We start from the raw sequence: 25,616 nt of genomic DNA on the forward strand, positions 1-25,616 counted from the left end.
TTTGTTATTAAAGAACATGTGGTTCGTTGTTGTATGTAATTTAACTACTTATATATGCTTTTTAATGTAAAGTTCACTGTTTTCTTCTCATATATATATCAAGTGCATCATAATTAGGAAATGTAACTGACATTGTAAACGAATCACTTTGTTATAATGTAATTCAGACAGAATTTGAAGTAGAATTTCTTCCCCTTGAAATGTTGTTCATTTGAATAAACACGAACCAGTGTGAGAAGAGTTTGAACAACTCCTTACACACATTAACCACTACTGACAGTGCTACAACTACTATTGATACCTTTTCAACCACTACTTACACAGTTTTAAGCACTATTCCAATAATCATCAACCACTATTAAAGTATATGAAATCCAATCCAATGACACAAATCCTCAATTAGATGGAATCCAATCTAATGAACAATATTTGAAAAACCATGAACCAGTTTGGAAAGAGTTTGAACAACTCCTTACACATATGAACCACTATTGACAGTGCTACAACTACTATTGATACCTTTTCAACCACTATTTACACAATTTTAAGCACTGTTCCAATAATCATCAACCACTATTAAAGTAGATGAAATCCAATCTAATGACACAAACCCTCAATTAGATAGAATTCAATCTAATGAACAACATTTAACAACCATGAACCAGTTTGGGAAGAGTTTGAACAGCTCCTTACACACATTAACCACTACTGACAGTGCTACAACTACTATTGATACCTTTTCAACTACTACTTACACAGTTTTAAGCACTATTCCAATAATCATCAACCACTATTAAAGTATAGGAAATCCAATCCAATGACACAAACCCTCAATTAGATGGAATCCAATCTAATGAACAACATTTGAACAACCATGAACCGGTTTGGAAAGAATTTGAACAACTCCTTACACACATTGATTACTAGTGACAGTGCAACAACTACTATTGATACTTTTTCAACCACTACTTACATAGTTTTAGGTATTATTCCAATAATCATCAACCACTATTAAAGTAGATGAAATCCAATCCAATGACACAAACCCTCAATTAGATAGAATTCAATCTAATGAACAACATTTAACAACCATGAACCAGTTTGGGAAGAGTTTGAACAACTCATTACACACATTAACTACTACTGATAGTGCTACAACTATTATTGATACATTTTCAATCACTACTTACACAGTTTTAAGCACTATTCCAATAATCATCAACCACAATTAAAGTATATGAAATCCAATCCAATGACACAAATCCTCAATTAGATGGAATCCAATCTACTATTGACAGTGTTGTAACTGCTACCGATACCCTTTCAACCACTAATTATACAGTTTTAACCACTATTCCAACAATCATAAATCAGTATTAAATTAGATGAAATCCAATCCAATGACACAAATCCTCAACTAGATTGAATCCAATCCAATGGACAACATTTAAACAATCATAAACCAGTTTATGAAGAGTTTGAACAACTCCTTACACACATTAACCACTATTGACAGTGTTGCAACCATTATTGATATCCTTTCAACTACTAATTACACAGTGGAGTAGATGGAATCCAATCCATTGATCAAATTTTGGAAAACCCTGGACCAGTGCGGGAAGAGTTTGCACAACTCCTTCATGACATTGAGCACTATTGACAATGTTGCAACCACTATTGATACCATTTCAACCAGTAATTACACAGCTTCAACCACTGTTTCAACAATCCTCAACCACTGGTGGAGTAGACTGAATCCAATCCAATTACTCAGCATGAAGTAGATGGAATCCAATCCAATGATCAAATTTTGGACAACCCTGGACCAGTGCGGGAAGAGTTTGCACAACTCCTTCATGACAATGAGCACTATTGACAATGTTGTAACCACTATTGATACCATTTCAACCAATAATTACACAGCTTCAACCACTATTCCAACAATCCTCAACCACTAGTGGAGATGGAATCCATCCAATCACTCAACATGAAGCAGATGGAATCCAATCCAATGAACAAGTATTGGACAACCCTAGACCAGTGCGGGAAGAGTTTGCACAACTCCTTCATGACATTGAGCACAATTGACATTGTTGCAACCACTATTGATATCATTTCAACCAGTAATTGCACGACTTCAACCACTGTTCCAACAATCCTCAACCACTGGTGGAGTAGATGGAATCTAATCCAATCACTCCGTATAAAGTAGATGGAATCCAATCCAATGATCAAATTTTGGACAACCCTGGATAGTGCTGGAAGAGTTTGCACAACTCCTTCATGACATTGAGCACTATTCACAATGTTGCAACCACTATTGATACCATTTCAACCAGTAATTACACAGCTTCAACCACTGTTCCAACAATCCTCAACCACTGGTGGAGTAGATGAATTCCAATCCAATCACTCAGCTTGAAGTAGATGGAATCAAATCCAATGATCAAATTTTGGACAACCCTGAACCAGTGCGGGAAGAGTTTGCACAACTCCTTCATGACATTGAGCACTATTGACAATGTTGCAACTACTATTGATACCATTTCAACCAGTAATTACACAGCTTCAACCACTATTCCAACAATCCCCAACCACTAGTGGAGATGGAATCCAATCTAATCACTCAACATGAAGTAGATGGATCCAATCCAATGAACAAGTTTTGGACAACCCTAGATCAGTGTGGGAAGAGTTTGCACAACTCCTTCATGACATTGACCACTATTCACATTGTTGTAACCACTATTAATACCATTTCAACTTGTAATTACATAGCTTCAACCACTGTTCCAATAATCCTCAACCACTAGTAGAGCAGATGGAATCCAATCCAATCACTCAACATGCAGTAGATAGAATCCAATCCACCGGGACCAATGTAAGAAGAGTTTGTACAACTCCTTAATGACATTGACAACTATTCACAGTGCTGCAACCTCTAATGATATCTTTTCAATCAGTAATTACACAGCTTCAACTACTGTTCCAACAGTCATCAACCACTAGTGGAGTAGATGGAATCCAATCCAATCTAATGAACAAATTTTGGACAACCCTGGACCAGTGCGGGAAGAGTTTGCACAACTCCTTAATGACATTGAGCAGTATTGACAGTGCTGCAACCACTATTGATATCATTTCAACAAGTAATTACACAGCTTCAACCACTATTATAACAGTCATCAACCACTAGTGGAGTAGATGGAATCCAATCTAATAACTCAATATGAAGTAGATGGAATCTAATCCAATCCAATCTAATGAACAAATTTTGGACACCCAGTGTGGGAAGAGTTCGGACAACTCCTTGTGCACACTAATCACTACTCACAGTGTTACAACCACTATTGATACCATTTCAACTACTAATTACACACCTTCAACCACCATTCAACAATCCTCAACCACTACTGGTGTAGATGGAATTCATACCAATTCAATCACTCAACTTGTACAACCGGTTTGGGAAGAGTTTGGACAACTCCTTGTGCACACTAATCATTACTCACAATGTTGCAACTACTATTGATACGATTTCAACCAGTAAGTACAGAGCTTCAACCACTAATGGCGTAGGTGGAATACAATCCAGTAGCGTTTAACGATTAACTTTAATAGCGTTTAACGGTTTAGTATTATAACGATTGACTTTAAAAGCAATTGAGTATTATAACGATTAACAACTTTAATAGCGTTTAACGATTGACTTTAACACATGTTTGAGGATTGAGTATTATAACACAACTCAAAACTACATACACTCTACAAAGAACAATCCACAAAACTACAAACAATCTACAAAACTAAATACACTCTACAAAACTACAAACGTAGCTTGTAAACAATCACGGACGGAAAAACATTTAAAACCAATCATGGAAGACAAGTCTCATATGATGAATACAATAACACGTTTAAAACCATAAACATATTTAGTTACACAGATTTACTTACCTTGCAAACTCCAAACCTAGCTTTAATGAAGGTAGAAGGAAAAAAGGGAAAAAATAACACTTTTTTGGCTCTCTGCAATGATGTGACACATGAATGGGCAGGAGGGGCAAAAGGGTCTTAAAAAAAATTGTGAACAGTGAAAGCACTTCACTTTTGTCATTTTGAACTCTCCACTGCTTTAGTGTGAATAGTCCAAAAAATAGCTTTTTTTAGGTCATTTACCCATTTTCTTTCTTTTTTTAATGGCAGAAAAATCAAACAAAGTAAGTGTGTTATTTCTCTTTTCGATCTTTTCTCCCAACCCAACTGCATTTTCATGGAAAAAATCAAACAAAGTAAGCACGTTATTTCTCTTTTACATATTTTCTCCCAACCCAAACTGCATTTTCGTGGATGTGATTTTCCTTTAGTCATGGTAAGCCATTTTCCTAACTATTTTTCACTTAATTGTAGCCGTACACGCGGCAAATAAATAGGTCGAATATGATTTTTTTTATCAGAACCCTTGATCAAGGTCTTCACATAATTAATGGTCAAAAGCTTAGAATCATCCAATTCAAATGCCCCGATCAATTTTAGACCTATGGTATAAATACCCATTTTGCAAAGTGTATCACAATTATTCATGAAAAAAAGTAGAGGAATGCTAAACTGAAGAGCGCTCTTGCAAAAATCAGTGGCGTGGGTGCCCCCCATTGGATCACATCCCCCCAGTTCATTTATAAAAGAACTGAAAAATGTATAAGATAACGGATAATAAAATGCAATTTGCTTATGTGGATCCAATGGTGGCTCCTTGAGGTGATTTTTGAAAGGGCACCCTTCATTTTAGCATTCCCCAAAAAAGTATTAATTTGTGGGAATTATTTGAATTCCTGGAATCAATATAGGTGTTTTGCGCGTAATCAGAGTGCGATATTTGATCCAGCAACGGGCCAACAGCTGTGTGAGTACACCATACAGTTTTGCCTGTAGAAAAAGTTTACAATGTTACTCAAACTCATATATAGATTCTGAGAAAGATAATTACTTGGCAAAGGGCTGTTAAGAGCATCCGTGACAGAATGGTGGTGTTTGATACATTTGTTGAAACTTGAAAGCATATTTTCATGATTGACAAGGTTTGGTTTTAAGTCCTATTAATAATTCACATCTTCACATGATAAAAAAAAATCCCAATTCCCAAAAGGATTGTTACAGCATCTATCTATTGACTTTTGAGTTGATCACCTCTATCAAGCAAAAACACAAGAAGAAAAATCAGATAAAGAAGAAGAAGAGATACCAATAATCTCATTCACAAATAATTACTACAAGTGTAAAAGTTGTGAGAATCAAGGCGAAGGGAAGAATTGAGACTTGGTGAAAAGAGAACTAAGTGTTTAGAGGAAAGAGAGTAATAAGTTGCTCAAAAAGAAGAAATAATCTCATTCACAAATAATTACTACAAGAGTAAAAACATTACAAATAATTGCTACAAGAGTAAAAACAATTACAAATAATTGCTACAAGAGTAAAAGCTTATCTTCAAATGATAATATTAATCACACTCATGGAAGGAAAATATCCTACGGTTGATCTTACGATTATATCTTTTCACCACAAAACTGACCAAGATCATCTTCCTTCTAATGAGTCTGTAAAAGAATCCACAGCTCCAAATTCTGCAGCTCCAGAATCCGTTGATGAGTAAATCATAGCATCTCTAAAGGAAGGCTTAGGAGGCATTTGCAAGTTGTCAATGCTTCTTTCCAACATCTCCACTACCCTCCTCATTGAAGGCCGATTTGCAGCATTATCCTGTATACACCACAGACCAACCAAGATCATCTTCCTTGCAATCTCTTCGTCTGCAACCCCAGCTAACCCTTCCAGTCCTAAATCTCTTTGATCAAGACGGTTACAAACCGGGCTGACTAAGTGTGCCCAGGTAATGTTTTCTGGATTGGGATATGGAACCACGAGCCTTCTTCCTTCAACCATTTCTAGCAGTGTCACTCCATAGCCATAAACATCTGACTTGTCAGAGACACTGCCTTCCATGGCAAGTTCAGGTGCCATATAACCCAAAGTCCCACAGATGCGATCCTTCAAGTAACTCTCTTTTGTAGGCCACAGCTCCGCCAACCCGAAGTCAGAGATCTTTGGACAAAAGTCTTGGTCAAGAAGAATGTTTGATGGTTTTACATCCAGATGCAAAATATGCATGCTGCACCCATAGTGTAGGTACTCGAGCCCTCGAGCAATGCCAACTGCAATTTTGTGCAGTGTTTCCCATCCTAGAGGACGGGCTCCAGTTGGTTCCATGCCGAAGATGAACTTATCAAGAGATCCGTTGGGCATGAAGTCATATATCAGAGCTCTTTTGGACTTCTCTGAACAGAAACCAAGCAGACTAATAATATTAACATGGTCAGCCTTCTTTAGGATTTCAACTTCACGATGGAACTCAATTTCACCTTGACATGACTCTCTCTCTAGGACCTTAACAGCAACCAGCCGGCTGTCAGGAAGCATCCCTTTAAACACAGAACCAAAGCCTCCTCCGCCAATTTCATCCCTAAAAGACATGGTCATGGCCTTGATATCTGAATATTTGTATATTATTTTGGCGAGGTAGTACATATAATTCTCTAAAATCTCCTGAGTTTGAATATTCTCCCTTTTCTTCTTCCAGATGAAGATAGGATTCATCAATGACAATTTCATTCTGTAGAGAAAGAATAAGATTAGAATAATTTTTTTATTGCGATCAAACCATCAGGACTTAATGCACATTAAAGAAAGAAAGTAATTAAATCATGACTGGAAGGGATGATATTTTTGGAATTGAAAGTCTTTTTAAGCATTTGAGAGGCTCAATCTAAAGAATATGAAATCTGAACCTGCACCAAAAAGTTCACATGGAATGGAAATATTAGCCAAAAATTGACAATGCATACTGGTTGCGAATGTTCGGACGCAAATTGGTGCCAACCTGGGTTAGAGGTGCAATACAGATATCTCAAGCCAAGAATGATCTGTCTGTTAATGAAATCACTGGCTGGTAGAAGAGGTTCATTGACTCTTTTTTTGAATGGTGAATGAATATATTAAGAAGAGAAGAACATCCGACCTAGATGGTCATTATACAAAACCAAGAAAAGAGAAAACAAAATACAAAATGGGAATCTAATGAGGAAGAAAATCGAAAAGTTCCAAGCTTTGTCTATGTGCTCCATTCCTAGTGAGTCTATCCGCCTCGCAGTTTGCTGATCTCCTTACATGACCAAAGGAGATATTATGATCCGCTCCTCAATTCACAATCTCCTCCTAGTGGAGGATCGTTGACTGATGGCAGCAATATGCTTGGATGTGGAATTAACATGGACTATGGTGTAGGTACCTTTGTTTAAGGAGCATTAATGACTGATATAAGTGAGTCAAACAGGTGCTGGAATGAGGACGCTCCTGCATTTTTGCTCAGATACAATATGGGTCTATGTTGTTGCAATGTATCTGAAGTTCTGAACAGAACTGAACTTTGCTTGGTTAGCTGAGATGGGGCCTATGTTACACGGATTCTTCTGAATGGGAGAAGTACCTATGTCAGACATGTCTTGGCATCCAATACTTTATGATTCATGGGGACACTTTCTGGTTTCTTTTACTTAGTTTTTTCTGAATACTACTACCACAACTTTGCAAATACCATATGTTTTGAGTTTTATCTGTCCTTAGTTTTATATATAAAAATAAAACATTATATTTACTTAAACTATTAAATTTTTCAATGGGTTTTTATTAGAGTTTTTTAGATTGTTGCTGTACAACTGTTGTTTGCATTGGTGGGACGCCTAGTCCCGTTGATGTATTCCGATTACAGCCATTAATGAATTTATTCTCGTTCAAGGGAAAAAAAACAATGCTACTCGAAGACCTCCGTTAAAACTGGATAGTGGAGGTAGAAAAATGATATTCTTTCATTTTTCATAATTAAAACATTTCTTTAAGGAGATTGAAAGTACAGTGTATTGGGAAAACAGTGTAAGAACAACAACATTCACGAAAATGAATATATTCTCTTTAAAGTTTCCAAGAAAAATGCAAATTTACATAATCATAACCTGTATTAATTAAAATAAGCAAGGTCTAAAAACATAATAAAAGAAAATGAATTTGTTTATGTAATTCTTTCTTCCACTTCCTTGTAAATCAACAAACAAAAAGAAAGTAGAAACCATGGTTTTAAATTTCGGTTTCGGCTAAATTTCGGACTTATCTGAAACCGAAATTTCAGCCTAAATCCCGAAATGTCGGGCGAAATTTGGTACTGGTGAACGAAAAGCCGGATTTTTAGGACGAAATTTCAATCGAAAGTACTGAAATTTCTGAAATTTTGAACGCAATTTGGTAAATTTCAGGAATTTCGGTTTCGGTGCCTTTTCGTTTCGTTCCTCACCGAAATCCGAAATTTCGGATTTCAGTCGAAATTTAAAACCATGGTAGAAACCAATAGCATTGCATCAAGTATTAGCTTTTAGAAATCATAAGAGAGTGCACAAGTACGATAAAAAGTGCGGCCCAGTGCACTATGCTCCCGCCATTGCGGCGTATGGGGAAGGCTAGATGTACGCAGGCTGTTTCCGTGACTCGCACCCGTGACCACCAGGTCACAATGGAGCAACCTTACCGTTGTGCCAGGGTTTGAGTACAATATAATTGATAATTTAGAAAATCTAGGTTAATAATCATTACTGAAGCTTCCTTCACTAAAGAGGAATAAAGATGTTAGACCGAGTTTTGAAGACCTACACCAACAATATCTTCAGCTTGTAATCTAATCACACAGCCTGATCCAACAAATCCTTCAACTTGTAATCTAATCACACAACCTGATCAAACAAACCTTCAGTACCTCTAGATTATGGTCACTCTAGAAATTAAGGTTATGAACAAAAAAAAATTCTAGGTTATTCTTTGCATCTATTTGGTTAAACAACACATGAAAGTCCCTGTTTGGAAATCATATGTAAATTGATGCATTCCGAGATAAGTTCAAGTTGAAGAGCAGAATCAGTAGGCAACCAGCATGGGCCCTAGTTTAAGCAAACAGCAACGATGTTAAAGACTCCAGATCTGTACGCTCTATTCTCGACCCATGCCCTAGAGATAAAATTTCATTCAACATGTGTAAAATACTTGATTATGAGAGTTTGTTATGTGTGTAATCAACCAATTCTTGAACCCACTGTGTTTTCCTCGTATGTAAAGAGGAAATCTTTGGTTCTGCTATAATAAGAAGGGAGATGATATTTTCACTCCCCCTGCATTACGCATGCACTCCCCTTAAAACGTGATTTGACGTGAAAGTGGGCAACTTTAACGCTTCTTGACGTCAAATCACTTTATTAGGGAGGCGAATGCATAATGCAAGGGCGAGTGAAAATATCATCGCCCTAATAAGAATCTTTAGATTTTCTTCTCTAGGCATGGAGTCCAGATATCATCTAGAGTGGTTGTTGCTAATCCCTACAATATTCAATGTTTTGGTAAGATAATCAGAGTGATTGTTTTTCTATTTCTAGTGAAGCAATTCTATAAACCAAGATCACCAACCTTGTGTTGCTAATCAGTAAAGAGGAAATCTTTGGTTCTACTATACCAAGTGTTCCTAGATTTTGTTCTTTAAGCATGGACTCTAGATATCTTCTAGATGAGTCATTGCTAATCACAGTAATATTAAAAAAAAAAAACATTTTTGAAGTCATTTAAACAAAGGTAATGCAGCATACCTGGTGGGAGGAGTTTGCTTTATCAGGCTTTTCTTACTTTTATTGTTCTTCGAATGCTGTAGTTCTTGTGGCTTATGCTGATCAGTTAGATGGCTTTGAAATTTCTTTTCTTCTTCTTCTTCTTCTTCTTCTTCTTCTTCTTCTTCTAAGATGCTTCTACCAACCCGAATGATTTCTTCATCTAAATTTGCTCGCTCTGTTCCCACTTTTAGCACATGCATTACTTCTTTCTCTATTTTATTCCCATCATCCCTGGCATGATTTGTTGAGGTACGAAGAAATGTTGCGTTCATTATCGATAAAGTAGAAAAGGTTCCACCAAAACCCTGTCTACCTACCAAAAGAAAAAAGGAAGAAAAATAGTGAGGTTAAGATTTTTTTTCAATGATTGGAAAATAATAGCTCTATGGTTTCAGATCAGTTACTTCCCTACCCTTATTCTTACCTGTTTTGATGTTTTCCGTAGTTCCTAAGCTTCTGGTCATTGCTTCGACAATTGTAACCCGGTTCGATGGTACCTGAGAAGAATCTTTAATGATAGGCACACTATGTCCAGCTCTATGTTGAAATGCAAGACTTGGACTTGATGGTAGTAGAGATGGAGCCTCTGCGATAAGCTGATTATGTCCCTCTCTATCTTTACTTAGGTCACATATTTGATCATGCTTTATCTCGCTGCTTTCTCCTTCCATAGATTTGTGGACAGAAGGCTTAGATGTTCTATATTCTTCTTCGGCGTGCCAATCTACTATCCAGTTACTTGAGAATTTGAGATCAGCTGACTTGGACCTGATCACTTCATCAACTGAATGATGATCTCCCAAGTTCTCAGACGATCGAATGCTAACAAGGGACTTGATGTCTGATCTGAATTCGTCAGAGTTGAATACACCTATCTGAGTCTTCCGAAGATCTTTAACATCGGTATGTTGACTTCCCGGATTATGAGAACCATAGCGAGGTTCATCATCAATCAAAGATTTAGAAGCAGCCTTATATCCTCTATTTGGATCAAAAGTCCCACAACTATCCTGTTTGGTGGGTTGATTTATTTCAGTCTTTAAGATTTCCCGGGCAGAGTTTGTTACCTTGTCACTAGAATTGCGAATTACAGAATTGCTTGCATTGAACTTGCAGATCTTTGTTGAATGCCCTTGGCGGTTGCAGTTAAGACAGTAGGAAGGTAACTTCTCATAGTATATGCGTTGCCAAAAGCCTCCTTCCCCAATTCCAATCCATACTCGACGAGGGAACTCTACGAGAAGATCAACTTCTACACAGATTCGTGCAACATTGGTTCGAGACAGAATCTTTGTTGGAACATCAATTGCAAGTGGTTTTCCAACTAGAGATGAAATAGAGAATAAGACATCTTCTTCAAAGAAAACAACAGGGAGACGAGGGAGTGCAATCCAAACAGCAGCAGAAGAGGGTTCCCCATTTCCTGCTCGGAATTGAGGAGTCCATTTAAAAACCTTCATCAAATGACCATTAATCCACCATCTATTCCTGACCCACAACCGGATCATGTCCGATTCATTGTCTAGCCTAATGAAAATGTGGTTGAAATCCAGTAAGGTAACAGACCAATCGCCTTTAAGTTTCCATTCCCTAGCAACCCACTCTCTAATCTGTGTCAAGCTTGGAAATGAGTAGGGGAACTTCCCAACAAGACAGTATTTGAATTTCTCAGCTTTTGCATTGATAACTGATTCATCAAAGTAAATCGCGGGCTCACCTGCATAGAGCGAAGTCTTTGGAGGAGGAAGCTTAGGTTCCTTCTTCCTATTCTCCGCCCTTTTTCGATACCCATTACTCTGATTCCTCTGGAAGAAGGCTTCTTCATAAGACATGGATGGTGAATTAATTGAAGGATTTTGAGAATTGGGCAGATGACAAGTATCTGTCAAAATAGGATGAGCAGCAAGTGAATGATGATGGGAGCTTGTGGTTTGATGATCAGAGAGAGCAAAAGATTTGGAGTGGGTTTTCTCAGAGGTGTTGTTTGGATAAAAAGTTCGAATGACCCACTTCTTTGTGGACTCCTTTCTATTCTCATCAGAGACTGCTCTCCATTGGAATCTCTGCTTCTTCTTCTTCTTCCATATGGAATTTGTCTCGGACCCAGATCCGATTGGGTACACTTGGATTTCCTCCATAGCATCAAACACCAATCATCCCCTAAAACTCCCAGAATCTAATCGCCATTTTACTAGAGATTCCTTGGTCGAATGCAAATCTCTCTTGCAAAAACACCATCTAATATCTTTTTTTTGTTTTGAACTGTCCATCCATTCTCTTCCATGTCCTCTATAAAAGAAGGAACCAGTAATGTAGAGAGATGTTTTTTCCACGATGACGTGTGGAAAATCTAACAGACTGCGTTTTCGTGGAGGTTTCTTCTCCTGTTCATTCAGGTACGGTATGGCATTTGTACCTGTGGTGGGTCAACACAAAATCACCAATTTAGTTATAAGAGAGGTAGGAGGAATGCTAAAGTCAAGGACACTCTTGCAAAAAAATCAAATGCTAATGATGGCGCCCCTACTGCTGATTTTTGCAAGGCCACCTTTCAATTTAGCATTCCCCAAAAATGTATTAACTTTTGTCATTTGAATAGAAAATGACAACCGAACAATGCTAGGAAATGAACAATGTATATTTTTATTATTTTTCCATGACTACAAGTCGAGGCGGTTGAATTATGTGTGGAAAAATCAAACCAAGTGTTTTGTTTTTTTTTTTGTTTTTAATAGCAGAAAAATCAAACACAGTAAGCGACTAAGCGTGTTATTTCTCTTCGTTCCCCTTTAATCATGGTAAGGCATTTTCCTAATTTTTATTTTAATTAATTGTAGCCGTACACGTGGCACATAGATAGGACGAGTAAGATTTTTAATCAGAACCTTTCATCAAAGTCTTCATATAATTAACGGTCAAAAGCTTAGAATCATCCAATTCAACTGCCCCGATCAATTTTATACCTATGGTGGGCCAACACACCATAAATTTTCCACCTCTAAATCCCCATTTTGCAAAGTGTATCACATTTATTCATAAAAAAAGACTAAAGGAATGCTAAACTGAAGGGCGCTCTTGCAAAAATCAGTGGCGTGGGTGCCACCATTGGATCACATCCCCTCAGTGCATTTATAAAAGAACTGAAAAAATGTAGCAGTTAAGGAATAATAAATGCACTTTTTAATGATGGCTCCTTGCTGCTGTTAGAAAACAATATTACAGACACCTAGACAATTTTAAGGGTCGTGATCATCATATGAAGAAAATCTTTGAGGGAAGACCTATCTAAATGGTTTAGATCATCCAAATAGGTGGCCCCACTATACCTTTTTTGCATGATTTCAGTGGACACTATGACACAGTTAAGGCTTGACTATTTAAACTGAAAGAGGCATATGTTGCCAATTTCAGCAGATAGACTTGACTGTTAAAACATATCGACCAGTATGGCAAACATTAATGGCGAAATAATTCTATTACATCTAATGTATTTCTTCTATCTAATAAGCATCTTGTGTCAGAATTGAGAAATTCTATGGCTCGAATCTTTAGTATTCTCTTATTTATCATCTGGCCCATATATCAGGCTGCAGAGCCATTCTAGCCTAGATAAAGCTAGGATCCAAAATGACCGGTGTTGAGGACTCTTACATAACAAAGCTGTTTTTAGAAATCACCTAAGAGCATTAGTTGTTTGCTTCATGTATAGAATACATCAGACTTTCTTCTTTTCTTGATCCACCACTCTGTTCTTAACAGATGTATGTATCCATGAAAGATTAAATACAAAGAAATGGAAGAGGATATTTCAAACAAATGATAATAACAAGAAAAAGAGTCTCTCGTCCTACTATTATTCTCTCTAAACAGAGCAGAGCTTTTGATTCCTTCACAGGCTTTCTGGTCCACCATCTTTTCTTCCAACATCCTTTCTGCACTCTCTTTGACAAAACTTCAATGACAGTAATAGCTGAAAATTGTTGAAGTTTCATATTTCTCCAGATTGAGCTTTCATCAAAATGTTAATGGGACAATATCTCAGCTACCAACTGTTCTGGATCATCCATAGGGATCTCTCTGCCTGGGACCTTCACTTTTAGAAGACTAGAATACCTGCCAAACCAATGCTCAGCTGTAAGCTGTTTCCTCATTTATGAAAATCAACAAGATGATAAACTGCATATTTACTTACTCGGCAGTCGTAAATAAGTACTCATGTTCTTTCATGAAGGCAAGTAAGGCCTGCAACAGAAGAATATCATCTATCAAAATGATCGGAAGGGAAGAATAAGATATAAGGACACAGTCAAAGTAAGATGAATTGCCTCGTATGGCAAATTTAAAAGTTCATAGAAAGTCCGGACGCGATCCAATCTCTGCTGGATGGCCTCGTTGTTGATTGATGGGATGGCTGCCAAAGCCTGCAACATCATATGGTCAGGTGATAGGAATCAAATTAAGACCTATAATGGGAAGAACAAAAAAAGGCAGAATAGTCAATTCAAAACTTTGTAATTTCAAAGTTGAGATGGAGTCTACTTGTGGAGCCTATTTTGCTCCACGACTGTTTTAAGTAGGGTTTTTTTTGTGAGTTTTAAGTGGGGCTTATTCTAGATTAGTGTTTTTTAATTCGGTTAAGTTATAAAGAGCCCACATGTTAGGATTTAACTTGTTGGAAGTCTAGAAAGGAGAATGGGCTGATCGTCACTGTGATCGCCAAGTTAAAATAACTGAAAGGTAAACAACCGGAAGTGGCTCCCGAAGTTAGTGAACCATTATCCGAGCAGTTATTAAAGTATTATCCAACTTCGCCGCTGTGATTCCCGATAAAGTGCCAAATCCCCTATGCATGATGTACATGTCATTGACTTGATGTCCGGATCGCCATCGCCTAACTTGGCAGCATATCATATGAATCCAATTGAACATGCCGAATAGAAGCAACCAAGTTGATGAGTACTATAGGCACGGTTTTAAATTTTGGTTCCGGTCGGTACGGAAACGGAAACATTTCAGTTTGAGTGAATCTAATGGTGCAAGCCTAGGGGGAATAATCAGAGATTCGAAGGGTAATGTTCATGGTTTATTGTCCATAAAAATTGAATCTGGAAAGATTGTAGCTTTAGAATTGCAGGTCATTCATCAGGGGATCTTCTTAGTCAAGAAAATGAGAATCGCAAATGTTTGGAAAGAATCGGATTCACTCTATGCAGTGAATGTCATTAATGAGAATTACTGATGCCCATGGAGGAAAATCCCAACACTTGGCAGGATCAAAGAAACTCGACATCTTCATCACCTGTGGCATCATTCTACCAAATCACCCATGTACCCTATTCCCCCCCCCCCCCCACAAAAAAAAAAAAAAATCCTCTTGCCAAGAGGTAATCCAAGCCTAGAGTAGAAGACGACCAAAGTCATGGATTTGAAATCCATTGAGAGTGCATAAAGAATTCGGAAATAAAAAAATAAAAAATCAATCCTTATCCCAGCTAGGAATTTTTTAACATAAGCAAGAGGATATTTTGAATTGGCACTGTTGTTTCGATTCATGGTCATCACTTTCCACTAGAAGCCAGTAAAGGAGTAGGAACAGTAACAAAGTAACAAAGTAGAGAGAGAGAGAGAGAGAGAGAGAGGCCAATCAGCAACCTTTAGAATATTATATGGATTACTGAATATGAGCAGAAAAAGAAAAAGGAGACCCCTTCCTTTCTTAATAACGCACACATCTATGTATGGATCTAGGTACACTGTACACAAAATAGTTGTGTATATATACATTGATATGAATAATGTATGTAATAATTGAAAACATGTGTGAAAAGAGTTCACCCAAGTATGGATGATTTCATATGGCATGTAAATCATACATGTGGATGCTCGCGCGTACAATATATATATATCTGTGTGTGTGTGAGAGAAAAATGTTTGTGCGCTCGAGCGCATATAGCTTATATGCGTCTGAGTGCACAAAACTCATGTTGGCCCACATTGTAAGGATGATGATCCAAAGCATTCATTTGAAAGGGCCTTACATAGATAGGGTGTGTACCAAAGATCAGTTCCATAGGATCATCCTAACCCATCCATTTGTGGAGGTCAAAATGGATGAATGGACATCCATTTTGACCTCCACAAATGGATGGACTAGGATGATCCTATGGAGCTGATTTTTTGTACACACCCTATCTATGTAAGGGTCTTTCAAATGAATGCTTTGGATCATCGGAAAAATGTGGGCCCATGCTATTTGTGCACTCGAGCGCATATAAGCCTATATGCGCTCGAGTGCACAAACATTTTTCTCTCTATATATATTGATGAATAACATGTATTTAGAGTAGTTTAGTCATTACTTGTAGTTTTAGGATTATTACAGTCATTGTACATTGTTGCCCTATTTGGGGCCTATATATACATCATTAACATGAGGAGCTCCCTAGTGGAGACTCCATATATCTACTCCTCCTTCTTCCTCTCTCTAACCCTAAGTCCATTTCTAACATGGTATCAGAGCTGAGATCCAAGGAAGAAGAAAGAAGAAGCGCAATCCCAAGCTCTCTCTCTCTCTCTCTCTCTCTCTCTCTCTCTCTCTCTCTCTCTCTCTCGGAAACCACTCTCGCACCCTTTTTGATTTGCAGAAACGTAATCCCTTCTCTCTTTTTTTTTCAGGGCATTGCGTATTTGAGAGTAACCTATATTCTCTTTCCTTATCCCTAAAATCTCTCTCATTCTCGCATGTCTCTCTCTCTCTCTCTCTCTCTCTCTCTCTCTCACTCTCCTTGTTTGCGCACAGCAACTTCTTTTTTGTTTTCGGAAAATCCCTACAATCTCTCTGTCAGATCTTTTTCTCCTAAAATCTCTCCCTATCCCTAGAATCTCTCTCCATTCACGCCGTATAATAACATAAAAACATGCGAATACTCGTCCCTCAAAAATCTATCTCTAAATCCTAAAATTTCTCCCCGGACCCAACTGGTATTAACGAATCAGCACATCCTCTCAATCCCTCAAATTTTCATGCGATTACCCGAGCAAGTTGCAATTAACTTTCTTAATCGCAAGTTTCTGCTCTTGTGATTATAGATCATGCGATTACTCTTACTTGCTTTCACGATGCGATCCCTTTTTACTTTCTTTAATGATGCGATCACTTTGTGTTTCATGTAATCGCACAGCCAAAATCCTCCACTCTTGTGCAATATCTATGTCCGTCCCCTTTGTCGTAAGTTCCAACCAAAAAAATCTCAGTTCTTGATTGCAGTTACCCCAGATCTATAATCTCAATCCTCCATATTCAACCCCAAATCCAAAACTAAATCCCGAATCTTCAATCCTTAAATCTTCCCTTTCTTTCTCTTTTGAATTAAATTTGAAGGCCTTTCGGCATCTCCAAATCTCCACCCAAAACTCCAAATCTTTCCTTTATTTCTCTTTTGAATTCAAAATATTCTTCCCAAATCCCTTTTAGGCATCCCAATCCCAACTCCAAATTCCTTTATTCTTCTCTTTTGTAGATCTACTCCCCAAAATCCTTTTCCATTTCCAAATCTCTTTATTTTCTCTTTTTGTCATGTTCTAGCGTTGTTATGTTGTTCTTTTTCTTGTTGTTGTCCTCTTTTGTTGTCTCCTGTCATCTTTTCTTGTGTTGTTGTCTCCGGGCTCATGTAGTCTCACCTGAGGGGGAGTATTAATGGTGATTCTGTTCTTCGTCCTTCTTCATGATGTCTCCTCTTTAATGTATTTCACCATTCCTTCGTAATGTGAGTTTCTTCTTCTCTTTATGTTCTTCGTCCGTCTCCTGTGTGGTTGTTCTTCCATTGTGCCAATTTTTCTTGTTCATTGTTTCCTCTTTGATGTCTTCTCTTGCGTAGGTTTACTCATTATTGTCCGGCTTTATGCCTTATTAGTCACCGGGTGATGGTTTCCCATCATTGGTCGGCTCACGGGTGACGGTGTCCCCGTCGACCTAGTCTCACAGGGCGATGGTTTCCCATCATTGGTCGGTTCACCGGGCGATGGTTTCCCCATCGTTGGTCGGTTCACAAGCGACGGTGTCCCCGGCAACCTTCTTTCCAGACGATGGTGTCCCCATCATTGGTTGGCTCTCCTCAGGTTACGGTTTCCCCGTCGACTTCTCATTAGGCGACGAAGTTCATGCCGTCGACCTTCTTTCCAAAAGATGGTGTCCCCATCGTTGGTTGGTTCTCTCTTCAGGCGACGGTTTACCCATTGACCTCTCTTCAAGCAACGATGTTAATGCCGCCGACCTTCTATCTAGCCAATGGTTTCCCCATTGTTAGTTAGTTTTCGTCTCCTTATCTCTATGCGACATTTCCCCGTCGACCTTGTCTCCGATGGTTTCCCCATCTCTTGTTCTTCTTCTACTGGCGTTGTGCTACTTAGCTGGTGTTCCTGCTCGTGGTGCTTGTTGTTATTTCCCTGCCGAGGTGTCTCTGTTCGATCCTTCGAGGTTTGCAGATTTATTCGCTGACCTCTTATTCAGTGGGAGGCCTTATTCTGATCGCTCTCGCCGTGGTGTTGCTTAAGGGGGAGCTGTTCCTTTTTAGTGGATGCTGATCTCGACGATTGTACTCTCATTGTGGTCGTCGTCTTTTATTATTACGTATTTCATTATGTATTCGCCACACCAACTTGAGGAGTGATCAACCAAGCTGGATGTGTGTATGAGCTTACTGTATTTTTTGTTATTTGTAGTTGGTTGTTGTAGTCTCCTTTGTAGCAAGCTGGAGTTCCATAGTATATACAATCTAGCTTGAGGGAAAGTGTTGAATAACATGTATTTAGGGCAGTTTAGTCATTACTTATAGTCTTAGGGGTATTACACTCATTGTACATTGTTGCCTTAATTGGGGCCTATATACACATCATTTACATGAGGAGCTCCTTAGTGGAGGCTCTCCATATCTCTACTCCTCTTCTTCTTCCTCGCTCTAACCCTAACTCTATTTCTAGCATATATATATATATATATATATATATATATATATATATATATATATATGAGGAAAGTGTTGGTGAGCTTAAGCTCACCAAAGCGCTCAATCACATTAGGGGCCTACTTTGTTAGGATGATCCAAAGCATTCATTTGAAAGGCCCTTACATAGATGGGGTGTGTACCAAAAATCAGCTCCATCGGATCATCCTAACCCATCCATTTGTGGAGGTCAAAATGGACAGACATTATTTGTCCACAAATCTGCCCATTTTTGTCCTCCACAAATGGAGGGGTTATGATGATCCTATGGAGCTGATTTTTGGTACACACCCTATCTATGATAGGGCCTTGCAAATGAATGATTTGAATCACCACAGAAAATGTGGGACCCATGTGATTGGGGCGCTTAAGCTCACCATAAGTTTGGTGAGCTTAAGCTCACCAACACGTTCCTCGATATATATATATATATATATATATATATATATATATATATATATATATATAATATCATAATCAATAATGAGAGTACTAATGTATAAATACAATATCAGAAATATCATGTTCCTTGAACACGCTATAAGGAAGATATCTGATAGAGGAACCGTGGATGGTCCATAAAATTCTAGGTACGAGGCATGGACATTCATGTGCATTCAATGCCATTCATTTGGTAGTAACAATGTAAGAACAGATAATTAAATTTTCCTAATCTTGAAGAATGTTGTTCCTAATTATTCTCTATTTCAATTGATGATATCTACTAATTCCATATTTAGAAAGTGAAAGTTTCACAGAATATACCTTATAGTGCAATAATATCTTTTGTAGAATGGAAAACAGATCAAAAATTAATAATTATACATTGTCCAAGATTTTAGATGTTTAGAATTTTAGCATATCAATTTTACATTAAGATGCTAAACCTCTATCAACAAATATATTTACTTCTAAGTAAAATGGTTATGTGAAATTGTATTGGATATATCCAATACAATATTGCAAAGACTATTGATATATAGTGCAAACCTAATTTTCAAAAAAATATATATAGTGCAAACCTGTTCCAATGCAATCAAATTTCGGCATATCTGCTCGACCCCAAAAAGGTTGATAGATTTCATATAATCAGGTGATAGGGATCAAATTAAGACCTATGATGGGAAGAACAAAAAAGCGCAGAATAGTCAATTCAAAACTTTGTAATTTCAAAGTTGAGATGGAGTCTACTTGTGGGGCCTATTATGCTCCACCACAAGTTGGGTTTTTTTTGTGAGTTTTAAGTGGGGCTTATTCTAGATTAGTGTTTTTTTAATTTGGTTAAGTTATAAAGAGCCCACATGTTATGATTTAACTTGTTGGAAGTCTAGAAAGGAGAATGGGCCGATCGTCACTGTGATCGCCAAGTTAAAATAACTGACAAAGGGAAACAACTGGAAGTGGCTCCCAAAGTTAGTGAACCATTATCCGAGCAGCTATTGAAGTATTATCCGACTTCGCCGCTGTGATTCCCGATAAAGTGCCAAATCCCCTATGCATGATGTACATGCCATTGACTTGATGTCCGGATCGCCATCGCCTAACTTGGCAGCATATCATATGAATCCAATTGAACATGCCAAATAGAACCAACCAAGTTGATGAGCCACTATAGGCACGGTTTTAAATTTCGGTTTTGGTCGGTACGGAAACGGAAACATTTTGGTTTCAGTGAAAATTTCGGTAATTTTTTTGTAAAGTTACGAAAACCTATAGAAACATATTCAAATGATGAAATTTTAAGATGGAACTTTGGGAAATGCTAAAAGAAGCACAAATACATACTTAAAAACCATCGCATAAGAAAGAAAACCATTCATAATGGCTTAATCAAGGTTTTAAATTTCGGCCGAAATCCGAAAATTTGGGTTTCGGTAAGGACCGAAACCGAAACTTCCGAAATTTACCAAATTTTGGTCAAAATTTGAGAAATTTCGGCCAATTGTTTTATAAAATATTAATTTTTTATTCCTTTACCAAATTTCAGCTGAAATTATAGCCCAAAAGAACGACATTTCATGTGCCTTTACCGAATTTCGGCTGAAATTTTGGGATTTCGGTTTCGGTTACCCCCGAAATTACCTCCAAAACTAAAATTTAAAACCTTGGGTTTAATAACATTGAACACCCAGTGACATGTATTGTCGCATATGTCTGGACCAGTAAAGTCAATAAAGAAGTACAATGTAATAAAGCATAAGAAAGTGCAATGACCGGTCTCCCCTCCAAGGACCCCAACTCTATGTCAATACCACATAGAGTTACGAGGTATTATTGGCCCCATGCCAATCTAAAACATCGCATGCATAAGACACAGTTACTTTGCTATGCAGTTCAAAGATGCCTACCAAATATTATTTTCTACATTAATGGAATGAAATGAAATGCAGATCATGGCATCTCGTTCTGACCATTTTGGTCGAATTTCGATAATTTTGTTCGAAATTTCGGGGAAATCATGACGTGGAAGGAATTCATTGAGATTTTGTTTCAATGGGGATGGACAAAGAAACATTCCGGTCGTTTTGGAAAAATTTAAAACCATGGCTACAAGAAGTTTTTCAACAATGGGAGTCATTTCCGGTTGTCTCCAAAGAGAGAAGAAAAAAATGCAAATGGACAAAACCAGAGGAGGAACATTTCAAGCTTAATAGTGACGCCTCTTGTGAATCTAATGGTGCAAGCCTAGGGGGAATAATCAGAGATTCGAAGGGTAATGTTCATGGTTTATTGTCCATAAAAATTGAATCTGGAAAGATTGTAGCTTTAGAATTGCAGGTCATTCATCAGGGGATCTCCTTAGTCAAGAATTGAATACACAATCCACTGGGATTTAAATAATCGCACAAGAAGCTTTAATAACTAGTCCGGTCTTTTAGGTCGAGTCTAGGATAGAGGTCTAGATGTCTTAGGCATCTAGTTTAGAATAGGTGCGAAGAACTATGTTGCCTTGATTCTCGTGGAGGCGGGGATACGTAGGCTTCTTTGGATGAACATCAGATCATCTAAAGACTCAGACTTAAGCATTAGAGTCTTAGGGTCTGTTGTTAGCACTTAGGGCTTGTGTTTGTATATCGATTATGACTTTTGCATAGGATCATGATAGTGTGTGTTTATTTCTTGGCTTACTCACATGCTTATTCTTTTATCTGCCTGTATTTCTGTTTATTCTTTATTTCGTTTACTGTATCTTAATTCATTTCATGATTAATTCCTAGTTTTAGATTTCTCATCCTGTGCAGACCTTATACCTTTAGCTGTAGCATGCATGTGTTTATCCACCAGAACTTAGACACCAGTTAGGCATGTCACTCATAACCTAGTAATGCTTAGGTAACACTTCATCCATTTATTTTGTGTGTGCTTATTCTTTCATCCCCGAGTCATGCATGATTAGGTAGACGTTTTCCTCGGGGATATTCCGTTCCCATTTCACATGATTTTCGTTCAGAATTCTTTGGAGTTAATAAAAATGGCATAAGAGACCAAGTGTTCGCACTAGGGCGAATTGGGGGTGCTCTTCGGACCTTCTCCATTCGTAATCAGGCACGAGCCCTTTTGTATCTCTGGTTATCAGTTGCAAATAGAGCATTTGTTTATTTTTGGTTCCATGGCGTATCCATGGATGGCAACTCTGAGTTTATTTAGGTATGTCTCGAATCTGGACTTGTTCCCGAATCGAGAGGTATCTCATTCATTTTATATCGCCACTCGTGCTATGCTATGAGGGTGGCAACCGTTTCGAGAGTTCCTTGGTAGAGCTCTCCTTCACATTGTGGAGATCTTTGAGGATTGCCGGGGGATCTCGCGTCCCTCAGCACTATTCTCTCAGATCGGGGCCCACACCGAACAATGCTAGGAAATGAAAAATGTATATTTTTATTATCATTTTCTGACTTTTTGGTACATGCAAATGGACCCTACCAGAAATCTAGAATCATTTTTCCATGGCTACAAGTCAGGGCTCTTGAGTTATGGCAAGTTTTTTTTCCATGGCTACAATAAAAATGTGCCATGTGTCCAACAAAATTTACTTTTGATTTATTTTCCTAAACTTAAGGGTTGGATTACGTCATTTGTGAAATTGTGGCAATAAACCATTTGTTAGGTCCCCTGTTCCGTGGGACTCTCGGTCTCCTTACCATTACTCTTTTTTTTAACCAGTTTGGGTTATCATTCCCATCAAACCAAGTTTTATTTGGGAAAATGACCTAAAAAAAGCTCTTTCTTACACTATTGACGCTAAAGCAATTCCAAGTTGAAAACAACCAAAAAGCAGTTCTTTTCACTGTTCATGTTTTTTGAGGACCCTTTTACCCTTCATCCTATTGAATAAAGAAATAATTTTTTTAGTTTTACCTTTAGTTTTGAAAGTGACGTTTCTCTGTCATTTTTCTCTCCTTTGAAAGTGACATTTCTCTCTCCTCTCATAGTTTTTTTGAATAAAGAAGAGTTTTTATATAATAAAAGGCCTTAAAGTCCATTATTTTTCAACAAGTACTGTACGGCAGCACCATAGGATGATCCAAACCATCCATAAGATGGGACACAACCTAAATAGCTTGTGCCCCAAAAATCATTTCCATAGGTTGATCATAACCATCCGATCTATAGAGGGACCGCACATTAGAGGGTTGATCATAGATCGGAAGGTTAGGATCAACCTATGGAAATGATTTGTGGGGCACAACCTAAATGCACAACCTATTTAGGTTGTGTCCCATCTTATGGACGGTTTGGATCATCCTATGGTGTGGCCGTACGGTACTTTTTGAAAAATAATGGACTTTAAGGCCTTACATTATATAAAAACTCAATAAAGAAATAGTGGTTGAAACTCTGAACTTACTTTTTGAAATTATTTAAATAATAGTTGAAATTATCTAAATAGTGGTCAAACACTGTACTTGTTGTTTGAAATGGGCTTGAAATCTATAAAATTTTGGTTGAAATAGTGGTTGGAATCAGTTTATGTGGTTGAAATTGGTGGAAATAATGGTTCAAATATGTTAGTAGTGGTTGAAATTGGTAAAGATAGTGGTTGAACTCTGTTTTAATGGTTGAAATTGGTTAAAATAGTGGTTGAACTCTGTACTTATTGTTTGAAATTATGTAAATAGTGGTTGAAATTATCTAAATAGTGGTTCAACTCTGTACTTATTGAACCTACTTATCAGCACAATCAAAATGTAGATATATTTCAAGTGGTTGAACCTACTCATCGGCCCATTAAAAAAAACCGGTGATGTAACCAAATTTGAATTGGTCACTATAACTATGAAATTCGGCCAGTTCTAACTTCATCTAATCTTACCTTCTTGCAGGTTTGACTGTGGGCTATTTGTTATTAAGGAAATGAATTGCCTCAGCAGAGATGGAGCTTTGGACTTCTGGCATGGTGATATTATTGCTATGAGAAGAACTCTGCTCAATGAATTCTTAGAGGGTGTGTATGGGCGTGTGAATGTATAAGACTTTGCCAACCTTGGGCTATTTGTTATTAAAGAACATGTGGCTCGTTGTTGTATGTAATTTAACTACTTATATATGCTTTTTAATGTAAAGTTCATTGTTTTCTTCTCATATATATATCAAGTGCATCATAATTAGGAAATGTAACTGACATTGTAAACGAATCACTTTGTTATAATGTAATTCAGACAGAATTTGAAGTAGAATTTCTTCCCCTTGAAATGTTGTTCATTTGAATAAACACGAACCAGTGTGAGAAGAGTTTGAACAACTCCTTACACACATTAACCACTATCGACAGTGTTGCAATCACTATTGATACCTTTTCAACAACTAATTACATAGTTTTAACCACTATTCCAACAATCATAAACCATTATTAAGTTAGATGAAATCCAATCCAATGACAGAAACCCTCGACTAGATGGAATCCAATCCAATGAACAACATTTGAACAACCATGAACCAGTTTAGGAAGAGTTTGAACAACTCCTTACACACATTAACCACTAATGACAGTGTTGAAACTACTAATAATACCCTTTCAACTACTAGTTACACAATTTTAACCTCTATTCCAACAATCATCAACCACTATTAAAGTAGATGAAATTCAATCCAATGACATAAACCCTTAACTAGATGGAATCCAATCTAATGAACAACATTTGAACAACTATGAACCGGTTTGGAAAGAGTTTGAACAACTCCTTACACACATTAATTACTAGTGACAGTGCAACAACTACTATTGATACCTTTTCAACCACTACTTACATAGTTTTAGGTATTATTCTAATAATCATCAACCACTATTAAAGTAGATGAAATCCAATCCAATGACACAAACCCTCAATTAGATAGAATCCAATCTAATGAACAACATTTAACAACCATGACCAGTTTGGGAAGAGTTTGAACAACTCTTTACACACATTAACCACTACTGACAGTGCTACAACTACTATTGATACCTTTTCAACCACTACTTACACAGTTTTAAGCACTATTCCAATAATCATCAACCACTATTAAAGTATATGAAATCCAATCCAATGACACAAATCCTCAATTAGATGGAATCCAATCTAATGAACAACATTTGAAAAACCATGAACCAGTTTGGAAAGAGTTTGAACAACTCCTTACACATATGAACCACTATTGACAGTGCTACAACTACTATTGATACCTTTTCAACCACTATTTACACAATTTTAAGCACTGTTCCAATAATCATCAACCACTATTAAAGTAGATGAAATCCAATCTAATGACACAAACCCTCAATTAGATAGAATTCAATCTAATGAACAACATTTAACAAACATGAACCAGTTTGGGAAGAGTTTGAACAGCTCCTTACACACATTAACCACTACTGACAGTG

The 25,616-nt window shown here is 37.4% G+C and overlaps 2 protein-coding genes across 2 annotated transcripts; both read right to left on the reverse strand.

Annotated features, from left to right (window-relative positions):
- Positions 1–5,361: 5,361 nt before the first annotated feature.
- LOC143852897 (uncharacterized) lies at positions 5,362–12,162 on the reverse strand. Its single transcript, XM_077362544.1, has 3 exons — positions 10,177–12,162; positions 9,732–10,065; positions 5,362–6,667 (listed from the first exon to the last, which is right to left on the reverse strand). The coding sequence occupies exons 1-3, from the start codon at positions 11,888–11,890 to the stop codon at positions 5,575–5,577; spliced, it is 3,141 nt and encodes a 1,046-aa protein (XP_077218659.1). The 5' UTR covers positions 11,891–12,162; the 3' UTR covers positions 5,362–5,574.
- A 1,121-nt stretch (positions 12,163–13,283) lies between these two features.
- Positions 13,284–19,839, reverse strand: LOC143852334 (exocyst complex component SEC8-like). Its single transcript, XM_077361720.1, has 4 exons — positions 19,777–19,839; positions 14,078–14,173; positions 13,945–13,994; positions 13,284–13,865 (listed from the first exon to the last, which is right to left on the reverse strand). Exons 1-4 carry the CDS (start codon positions 19,837–19,839, stop codon positions 13,775–13,777), a joined length of 300 nt encoding a protein of 99 aa, XP_077217835.1. The 3' UTR covers positions 13,284–13,774.
- Positions 19,840–25,616: the final 5,777 nt, after the last annotated feature.

The sequence above is a fragment of the Tasmannia lanceolata genome, unplaced genomic scaffold, assembly GCF_043159265.1.
Source record: "Tasmannia lanceolata isolate RefF3 unplaced genomic scaffold, GAP_Taslan_0.1 ptg000019l, whole genome shotgun sequence".
NCBI lineage: Eukaryota > Viridiplantae > Streptophyta > Magnoliopsida > Canellales > Winteraceae > Tasmannia > Tasmannia lanceolata.

Bases quoted from the DNA above. Each gene is read 5' to 3' on its own strand.
- LOC143852334 (XM_077361720.1), bottom strand. From the start codon at position 19,839: ATGAAATCTATCAACCTTTTTGGGGTCGAGCAGATATGCCGAAATTTG. The intron at 14,174-19,776 runs GTTTGCACTATA...ATGATGTTGCAG, and splicing joins ATTTGATTGCATTGGAACAG to GCTTTGGCAGCCATCCCATC. The intron at 13,866-13,944 runs GTAAGTAAATAT...TTGGTTTGGCAG, and splicing joins TACTTATTTACGACTGCCGA to GTATTCTAGTCTTCTAAAAG.
- LOC143852897 (XM_077362544.1), bottom strand. From the start codon at position 11,890: ATGGAGGAAATCCAAGTGTACCCAATCGGATCTGGGTCCGAGACAAAT. The intron at 10,066-10,176 runs GTAAGAATAAGG...TTCTTTTGGTAG, and splicing joins TACGGAAAACATCAAAACAG to GTAGACAGGGTTTTGGTGGA. The intron at 6,668-9,731 runs GTATGCTGCATT...CTTTCTCTACAG, and splicing joins AAGCAAACTCCTCCCACCAG to AATGAAATTGTCATTGATGA.